Source organism: Chanodichthys erythropterus, chromosome 13 (genome assembly GCF_024489055.1).
Source record: "Chanodichthys erythropterus isolate Z2021 chromosome 13, ASM2448905v1, whole genome shotgun sequence".
In the NCBI taxonomy this organism is placed as follows: domain Eukaryota; kingdom Metazoa; phylum Chordata; class Actinopteri; order Cypriniformes; family Xenocyprididae; genus Chanodichthys; species Chanodichthys erythropterus.
Window position 1 is genome coordinate 40,813,718 of NC_090233.1, and position 10,236 is coordinate 40,823,953.

The window sequence follows — 10,236 nt, forward strand, 5'->3', positions numbered from 1 at the left end:
AAAAAACTCCTTTTATTAAATACTAATATATGTTTAAAAAATAAGAAGCGTGTCCTGTTAGGCTTTATCATTGTTATAGAGTGCGGGGAAAATACATGATATCATTTTTTCACAGCTAAACATTTTTTATTTATTTTATAATAATAAAATCTAAACAAATTGAGTATAATTAAGTCGAATTAAGTACAAAATATGAAGTCGCTTTTATGTCGTTTAATTTAAACAGTTTCGTGCGTAGGCTATCATGAAATTAAATGAGAGTAAAAATAACTAAACGCGCTTTTTAACTAAAACAGTTCAAATTTAGAAAACCTAGCTGTAAGCGAACAAAATCTCGAAGATTAATGCAAGGTGAAAAGATGAAGATAGCCTCAACTCAGACGCAAAATCTCTAGTTTCTCTAGAGGCAGGCATACATACTGTGATGAAGGGGAGCCCCGTTTGGCTGCTGTCCTCCTGTTTTCACAAATGTCCCAAACAGTCGTTGACAAGTCGTCTTGTACGGACACATAGCTAATTTGTGTCATGTGCAGGTGGCCGATTGTGTGATATCCGACAGGAGCACCTCAATGGTGAAGTCTCACTCCAATTAGGGTCCCCTTTAAGAATTTCATGTTAGCCGCAGAAGTGCAATGCCACCAACCGCCTACAAAAAACAAAAAAACTAAAACATGTAGCGCATAGAAATATATATATATATATATATTTCCGCCCATTTACAGCCTTAAGTTTTATGTAAATGAACTCAAAGAGCAAATGACACAGTGCAGAAGAAATGTGGGTTTTGGGTGACAGTTGTGCCTGCGTGTGAGCAGCCTATGCTGTAAGTGCTATATTTCCCCCTGGTCAGAAAAGCAAAACATTAAGAGAAGGTGTTGTAACAATCGATTTTGGCATGAATTTGCTTGATGTGTGTTGTCGAAATGAAAGTCTAACTGCAACCTTAATACTAAAAAGCAGATTGGGTGTTATTGGTTTGTCAGAAACGCGAACTCTTCTGCCATCTAGCGATCAAGCATACAGAGGATGCTTTGTTTGTTAAGTTATTTTAAACTACTCTACTGCCATCTAGTGTAATTATGTAGAACATCGTCTGGTGGACGTCTGAAAGTGTGCATTACTAGTGTGAACTTCACAAGTCTGTTCTCTGGACCGACGGTATATAGCCCGCGACAAAATGTAAATGTCCCTGCTGATTTGGAAAAGAAGTGACTAAAACCTTAATGAATTTTGTAGATTTGATCACATTCTAACAATAGCCTAAAAAACAGTTTAATTTTGAATTTTAGTCTTTATATCCATTTAAAAGGACTGATTATTTAGGTATAGACAGAGGGTCTGCTGGTGTTCTTGGGCAGGTGGTCTCCAGTGATGCCCTGATGCTGGTGGGCCTCTCTTGATGAGGTATCGCTGGAGACATGGGTCCCTAATGATATCTTGGAGGGGGGAAAGGGTTTCTGACACTGTGTCTTGGCTTCTAAAGGGTTTCGATGCTGTCCTTTTTCCAATATTATATTGGCATTATGCTAAATCTTTCAGTGATTTTACAGTAACACTAAGTATTTGTTTGTGGATAGAGAGTAAATGCAGAGAGTAAATGTTTAGCTGGTTTGCTCAACCTGAAGGGAATTTAACTTAAAGGTCCCGTTCTTTGTGATCCCATGTTTCAAACTTTAGTTAGTGTGTAATGTTGTTGTTAGAGTATAAATAAAATATGTACAATTTTAAAGCTCAAAGTTCAATGCCAAGCGAGATATTTTATTTAACAGAAGTCGCCTACATCGAACGGCCAGTTTGGACTACATCCCTCTACTTCTTTCTTTAATGACGTCACTAAAACAGTTTTTTGACTAACCTCCTCCCACAGGAATACACAAAAAAGAGGGCTTGGTCTTGTTGCGTTCCCACGGAGAAGAGCAAGAGTTGCGTTTGTAGAGTGTGTTTGTCGCCATGTCGTCGAAACGCTGTTATTTTCATCCCGCAGTCCAATCACCTTTGTTTGGCCTTCCCAGGGACGCTGTACTTAGAGATCAATGGTTACAATTTATGTTTAACTCAGTTCCCGAAAATTATAATTGTGGTATCCTTACTGCAATAGTTAATGTTGGACTGCAGTGCACATAATGGCCACAAGAGGGGACTATGTTTATGATTATGGCTGTTTTCCGTATGAGGTACTCTTCTGAGTGAGTGCTAATTAACGTTGTACATTTTCTGTCACTGCTTGTGGAGATTAAAGAGTTCAGTCTCTCGGGAATTATTGTCTTTTGTGTTCATTCGGCACAACGCCACAATAATCCACATGTAAAACTATGTGCAGCACACGTTTTGGTAAGAGGCGTGACCTTTCCGGGCAAGGAGCGCTAAGCTGCTGTCGAATCACAACACAGGAACCGCTGGCACAATCAGAACTCGTAACGTATTTCTGAAGGAGGGACTTCATAGAACAAGGAAGTCATCAGCCGATTTTATGACAGTGGAAACAGCGGTATACAGATAAGTAAATTAAGTGAAAAATACTGTGTTTTTTTACATGCGAAACATGAACACATGTTATATTGCACACTATAAACACAATCAAAGCTTAAAAAAACACGAAAAACGGGACCTTTAAATACAGAAAAAAGGGGAGGAAATATCATGGCTGAATAGAAAGGCAGTGTTACCACCAGCTATTGTGTCCTTGTAATGTTTACCACCAAAGAAAGATGTGCAGCCATCATTGCTTTGCATCAAAATGGCCTCATGCAAGGACGCTGCTGCAAAGAATATTACACCTGAAAGAACCATTTACCAGATCATCAATAACTAAATGAAGAGAAGTTCAACTGAAGAAGGCTTCAGGACATCCCAGAGTGTCCAGTGAGTGCCACGGCTACAGAATCATGTCTCATCATGCTCAATATTTGCAGCAGGTATGTGTTAGTGCATCTGTACAGTGAGAAAAGAAGGATAAATGCTAACATGAGTCCTGTGTTGTGCCAAAAGTGAAGCATCCTGAGACTATCTATGTGTAGGTTTGCGTCTCATTCAAGGGTGTGGGCTCTCTCATAATTCCAGAAACACTGCCATTAATAAAGTACGGTATCAAAATGGCTCCCAACGATCCAATTTGGTGATGATCTGTGCATTTCCATCATAAGCACCATATCAAGAAAGATTGATAATGAAGTGGTTTTGGATTCGTGACTAGGCAACCCTCTGGATCTTAATCCCATAGAGAAAAATTAACCTTCAAATACTGAAGCTGCAAACTTTGTAAAACAAAATTTCACTGGGAAATGCACCTCTAACTCCCTCTTGTGGTGTAAATGTTTTTCTACTCTGTAATTAGTGAGTATCTACTAAATGAGGAAATCATTTTCACTGTAACTGGTTGCAGGTTACTTTTGGTATTATTACAGTCAGGATGTATTATTCGGCCTTTATGATTTCTAAATGACTCATTTGCAGAATTTTATTTAATTTCTTTCTGTGTAGCTTGTGCATTATGTATTCAAGTAAAAATAAGTTAATTTCATACCCTGATATATAGAATATCTTTTTTATTTGTAAAAAACAAACAAACAAAAAACCCTGGTTCTAAATGTCTGGCAGCATGTGTAGTTAATTTGTATTTTTTTTACACACAGCATTGGCTCCAAGAGGGGCTTGTAGGAATGGGAGATACCACTTATTTTATTTCCATTACGAGACCATGGTTAATGATGGTTAAAATATGGTTACTGTAGTGGTAACCATAGTATGTTTGTGGCGACTGTTGTTTTAATGCATTTAAAGGGATAGTCCACCCAAAAAGTGAAGACAAACATTTTTGTTCCCATTGACTTCTATTCTGTTTTTGACCATATTTTTTTGGGATCGAAAAAAACATGGTAAAAATGTTTATTTACCCTTGGATGAGGGTAAATAAACATTGACATAATTTAAATTTTTGGGTTGAATTTACCTTAAAGTTTGTGTTACATAAATAAAATCACTAGTTTAAAAAACACCCTGAGATTTATATTTTTATGTATAAGGATCGATCCGCCCATCCATAGGGGCCCGATCCAGTCACTGCGCTCCTTCACTTCACCCAGACCGCCTCCCTGAGTGAAAAAATAAATTTAAAAAATGCACCCTTTGGTTTTCCATACATTTTTAACACATTTGGTGTTGCCAGGGTTGTGTTTTTCCTGCAAGAGTGGGCTATTTTGAAAATGCAGTCTCAGGTTGCAGATTTTGGGCTACTTTTATAATATACTGTGCCACCAAAAAGCTTCTGTAGACAAATAAAAATGAAAATAAATCCTTTTACTAATGTGCATGAGTCTTTGAAATTAATACCTGGTAACCTTAGTGAATGAAAAGAGTATGCAGACTATTAGTCTAATAATGGTCTTAGTTGAGATCAGTTTTTCATTTATGGTATGGAGATGTGTACAAACAAACTACATTGTGTTCAAAGAATTGGGGAAGTGAAAGGCCAATACTTGTTTTAATGCAAAAACTAGCCTAAGATGTAGGACTAGGCTAGCGTTGTATTGATGACTATATGTCAGCATATCATATTCATGTTTAGGCCTACAGACCTTAGTCAGTGTAGCACCATATTTCATTTCTGACTGGAGTGAAAATGAGGTTGTGAGGGACAGAATTACAGTCTGACAAAACACCTGTGCAAAAAAGAAAGAAAAAAACTTCCAGTTGACAAAAACGCCATAAAACAAGTTGTAAGTTGTGAAAATTACATGATCTAGGACCTCTATATACAGTGCGTGTCATTCTACAGACTAAGCCTATCCCTCACAGCCTTGTTTTCATCTTCCTTCCCAGGTGAAAAAATACTATAGTAATTTATAGTAAATACTATAGTGTTTTTGAACCATACTATAGTAAAGTACTTGAATTAATTTGTTGTGGTAATTCTATAGTTGCTGTGGTAATATAACAAATATAGTAATATAATCAAATTACTTTACCCAATACTGTACTAAGTTTTCTACAACTATAGGATATATTATACTACAATATACACTACAGTTTACTGTAGTAAAAACTTAAGTATACTACAGTATTTATTACAGTTTATCAGTTCACTGTAGTTAATACTACAGTATGCTGAAGGATTAATTACCAAAGTGTTGTAAATACTATCATTTATACAGTATACTACAATTTATTATAGTATGGTTCAAAAACACTATAGTATTTACTATGGCATTTTTTGACCTTTTTTTAAATTCACATTTTAAACAATTTCATACAAAAATGCTGAAAATTAAAATAAAAAAGAACAAAAAAAAATAAGTAGGCTAAATGAATAGGAATAAAATACAGATGAAATATCATGCACATACTACACAAATCTAGCTAAAATCATATAAATAAAATAACAGAATAAATAAAATCAAAACGTTTATTTCATGATCCTTTAATCTATAATGGAGAGAGAATTAATTTAGTAATTATAGATCAATAGTTTTGAGTTGGCTTTAGTCTGGACATTTTTTTTTCTGGGATCTGGCAACCCTGAACATCTTACTGCGCATGAGTGCCTGCTTCAAAACTGAAACTAAAGCGCAGTGTTTACGTTCAAAAAGTGATAACATTGTTCTGAATTGCACTGTGATATTGGACCAAAAGAACACTTTATATTGTGCTTTTCTTTTGACAAGAATTAACACTTTTTCCTGAAACTGTTTCCTGTTACGATATGTAGGCTAGGCTACTTGGCTCGTTTTGTGTACACTGGACATTGTTTTGATTTCCCTGACAACTGAAAGACGCCATCGGCAGAGATAAGAGATGACAAGCCCGTCAAACGTAAGTTTGTTAACAGTCATACTAAAAACCCATTTAACTGTATTTGTCTTTATCATTTATGGACTTAATGTCAGGGCAGTAAGTTTTAGAGAATAAAAACTCCAATTACTTTGACATCTGACTATACTGCGTATATAGGTGTAGCTATAGCTATTATGAGTGGCTTAAAGCCTGTTTTTTTCCTGTTTAATAGTCTTTAGACATAAGAGTGACATCAGTTTGGTCACATTTAGGGTGTTAAAAAGTCTTACATTTGATTTTAAAATCTCTGCAGATGCCCTGTTAATACATTAGCTATGATTGTTTCTTTCTAATTCATTGCAGATATTTACTGAAGTCAGACTTAAGATTCCAGCCACCATACCAACTTCACCAAATTCAGTCTCAAGCTTACTTCACGGCAAGACAGTGAGACTTAAACGTGATGGTGAATATATAGTTGCCACCGGGTCTTTCCAAGATATTGAAGATATTTATAAGAAGTGTATAATTATGCAACCAACATATGATGGAAGTAGTGATCTAAGACAAGAGAAAATGAGTCTAAAGGACCATGCTGCAGCAGGTCTGGGACAAGCTCAAAGTGACTCTTTAGTAGTTCAACCAGTCAAGGTTGATGACATTGTTATGCGTTACATCCAAGAAAAGAAATCTAAGGAACTACACACAATCGAAAATAAGAATGCAGTTTCCATAAATTGGTGCAAAAGTCATGTGAATTTTATGTCTAATACTGGTAAGAACATTCATGCTCAATTTGCACGAGAACAGTTTATAACATTATATCAAAAGACTGCAACGGGGCTGCAAACTAGGACATACGTTTACAAACCAAAAATGACTGAACTTTGCCTGGCAGAGTTTCCAGAACTCTTAATCAATACAGATCGAAAGCAAATAGAACTGACTGGCAACTTCATTAGCCTTGAAAGATTCGAGACGGTTTTGAATTGGAGTGCTCAGCACAGAATGGGAAGGTCTTCACAGCACCAAACCCCAAGAAAAACAAAAGATGAAGACATGGGAATGTATTCACCACACCAAACCCCAAGAAAAACAAAAGATGAAGACATGGGAATGTATTCACCACACCAAACCCCAAAAAAAACAAAAGATGAAGACATGGGAATGTATTCACCACACCAAATCCCAAGAAAAACAAAAGATGATTACATGTCTTACAAACAACCTGTGAAAGAAGAGAAATCAATAGACCAAGCCAAAGATGAGACATGTCCAATTTGTTTGGACACAATCAAGACACCTGATTGCAAAGTCTTGAGTAAATGCAAACACAAATTTTGTAAAGACTGTTTAGATATGGCTTTCAAGTTGAAACCAGCCTGTCCGATATGTGGAGAGATATACGGCAATCTTACAGGGACGCAACCAAAAGGAGGGACCATGACTGTCTCAAGGGACAAATCTTCTTTACCTGGATACGAAAAATATGGTACGATCGTAATTAGCTACTACATACCAAGTGGACACCAGGGGGTAAGTTTATGAATGCAGTGAATTGTAAGACATTCTTCTGCTTTGAGCTGTTTGATATGACAACAATCAGTTACACCTCTGAGTCTTTTGATTACCTCATACTCTGCAGAATGAACATCCAAATCCAGGCATGATGTACCATGGTGCGTCCCGCGTAGCTTACCTCCCTGACTCAACAGAGGGGAACAAGGTGCTAAAGCTTCTGCAGAGGGCGTTTGAGCAGCGACTCACTTTCACTATTGGATGTTCATCTACCACTGGAAAGAACAATGTGGTGACCTGGAATGACATTCACCATAAGACGTCTCGTGATGGAGGGCCAACGCAGTAAGTAAACTTTGTCAATAAGCCCTTTTATTTTCAGCAAAGTCAAATCTAAAATTGTAGTGTTGTTGTTTTGCATTTGTAGTTATGGTTACCCAGATCCAGACTACCTGAAACGAGTACAAGATGAACTGAAAGCAAAAGGAATTCACTGACTTTATGGACTTAACTTTGTAATCAGTACAAACACTATATAATATTAACCAGAAGTCATAATACAAAAAGTAAGGTAATATTGCAATCTCAAAATGACCAGCCAATTACAACACATTTTTACAGCCACTCTATATATGTTTAACACAGTTTAGGATGTACTGTTTGAGTTGCCATGTTTTAGTTTGTAACATTTTAATCTCATAAAGCAGCATAAGAGAAACAGAAGTAGGAGTAGTCACAGTAATCACATTCTGATTTTAACTGTAAACCTTATAATTTCATGTCAATATGATAAAGGATCACATTTACAGAATTAGATTTTAAAGGCACAGTAAGCAAGTTTCACTGCTAGAGGTCGATTATTCAAAACAATAACAAAGACGTAGCTTGATGACACCGTGAATGAGCGTGGAATCACGGGAGTTGTTGTCTTCACCTTCGTAGCCGATGGAAAGCAATCCGACGGGACTCAGAAATCATGTTTGTGGAAGAGCAAATGTATTAAAGGTTCATTAACATTAATGCCGAGAGACGTGGGAGCAGAACAAGGCCAGTCGATCAAATGTTAATGAGACAAATGCGCTCCTTTGTTTTGTTGTTTATGTTTATATTACGATTAAAGTTGTTTAACATTCACTGGTTCCCGCCTCTTTCCTCCCTGATATTGAACTTTGTTACTGTTACGTTTGATCACTTAAAATCACATTATTTTATTTCATTCTAATGAAACAGCTGAAAGTGCTGAATTACTACTCATACAGGTCACTTTATTTGACTTGGTCAAAACAATCATACTAAAAATACATTTGAGTGTGCTGAAAGTTATGTTATTACTCTACTTGTTGCACATTGCAGTAAGCTAAATCGATATTAGAATTTCATATTAATAAAAGCTGGATGACTTATGTTGCTAAAAGGCATGCAATTAATTTTAAAATATATTGAATGGTAGAGAAAATGCCGCATTACAAATAAAGCTCTTATTTTGCTATGTTAGCAATGATAGCATTGTCTCTGAGGTACAAACTTGTTACTCGTGGCAAATCAAGAAAACGAGATTCAAACAAATAAGACTAACCGTGTTGATCTATATAACAGTGATTCCTTTTCTGTCGATAAAGGTATCTAAGCAGTTGCTCACCTGTCTAATGAAACATATTAAACATCTTTCCATGTTTTCTACAGAAGTAAAACCAGAAAATCAAGGGTAACACTGATATGTTTTTGCCAGACAACACAATGATATGGGCCATTACAGTGGCTAAAATTGTGGATTTCTCTGGATTTAAACATTGCTTAAACCTTTGGGATAATGCAAGTACACACGTCAACAGATGTAAAATTCTTTTAGAGTTTTTGGATATTTCAATCCAAAAATCTTAAAGATTGTGCCTGTAATCACCGTTCCTGTATTTTAATATTATTATAGATTTTCTATAACTGTATGAAGATGCAGTAATTAAATCATGTGTCAATGTAAAATAGACTGATTATAGAAACATATTTTTGTTTCATTTTGTTGCTGTTAAAATTATATGAACTATTCTGAGAAACATGAACAATCCCTTCAGTCATCAGAGGTTAATGAACCATTAATATTAATATTTCTGCATTTTATTATCTTGATCATTTAATTGTCTACTTTTGTTGTGATTTTGGTGAGTTGTACGCAATTTTTTTTATGGATTACATTTATAATACATTTTGTGTTCTGTTTGTCAGATCAGTCTTTGTATTATGCAAAAACTAACTTCAAATAAACTTTCATCAAATTATACTTTTATAATACAGTCAACTCCAGAATTATTGACACCCTTGTTAAATAGGATCAAAGCGAGCTTTAAAAAAAAACTACATTGTTTATCTTTTTGATCTTTCATTTAAAAAAAAAAATAAAAAAATTCTAACCTATCATTGAAGTAAATCAATGGAAATTGGCATCCGATTATTGCAACATCCTTTTGCCAAGATAACAGCTCTGAGTTTTCTCCTATAATGCCTGATGAGTTTGGAGAACACCTGAGGAGAGATCAGAGGCCATTCCTTCATGCAGAATCTCTCCAGATCCTTCAGATTCGTGTTGGTGCTTTTTCTCTTCAGTTCACTCATTTTCTTTAGGGTTCAGGTCAGTGGACTGAGATGGCCATGGCAGAAGCTTCATTTTGTGCTCAGTGACACATTTTTGTGTTGATTTTGATTCTGTGTTTGTTTTGGATCGTTGTCCTGATGGAAGATCCAATCACAGCCCATAATAAGTTTTTTTTTTTTTAAGCAAAAGTGGTCAGGTTATATTTTTTAATTGATAGTATTTGATATAATCCATGATACCATGTATCTGAACAAGATGTCCAAGACCTCTAACAGAACAGGCTCACAGCATTAAAGATCCATCAGTATATTTAACCATGGGCCTGGGGTACTTTTTATCCATGTGTGCACCAAACCCATCTG

The 10,236-nt window shown here is 35.8% G+C and overlaps 1 protein-coding gene across 1 annotated transcript; it reads left to right on the forward strand.

Annotated features, from left to right (window-relative positions):
* Positions 1 to 5,551: 5,551 nt before the first annotated feature.
* On the forward strand, positions 5,552 to 9,352 carry si:dkey-3h3.3 (uncharacterized protein LOC100144568 homolog). The gene is made up of 4 exons (XM_067407240.1): positions 5,552 to 5,808; positions 6,133 to 7,305; positions 7,415 to 7,632; positions 7,715 to 9,352. Exons 1-4 carry the CDS (start codon positions 5,791 to 5,793, stop codon positions 7,782 to 7,784), a joined length of 1,479 nt encoding a protein of 492 aa, XP_067263341.1. The 5' UTR covers positions 5,552 to 5,790; the 3' UTR covers positions 7,785 to 9,352.
* Positions 9,353 to 10,236: the final 884 nt, after the last annotated feature.

What these genes read in the sequence shown, in the direction of transcription:
- si:dkey-3h3.3 (XM_067407240.1), top strand. An exon ending in TACCAAGTGGACACCAGGGG is followed by an intron (nt 7,306 to 7,414) that starts GTAAGTTTATGA and finishes CATACTCTGCAG; the next exon opens with AATGAACATCCAAATCCAGG. An exon ending in CGTGATGGAGGGCCAACGCA is followed by an intron (nt 7,633 to 7,714) that starts GTAAGTAAACTT and finishes TTGCATTTGTAG; the next exon opens with TTATGGTTACCCAGATCCAG.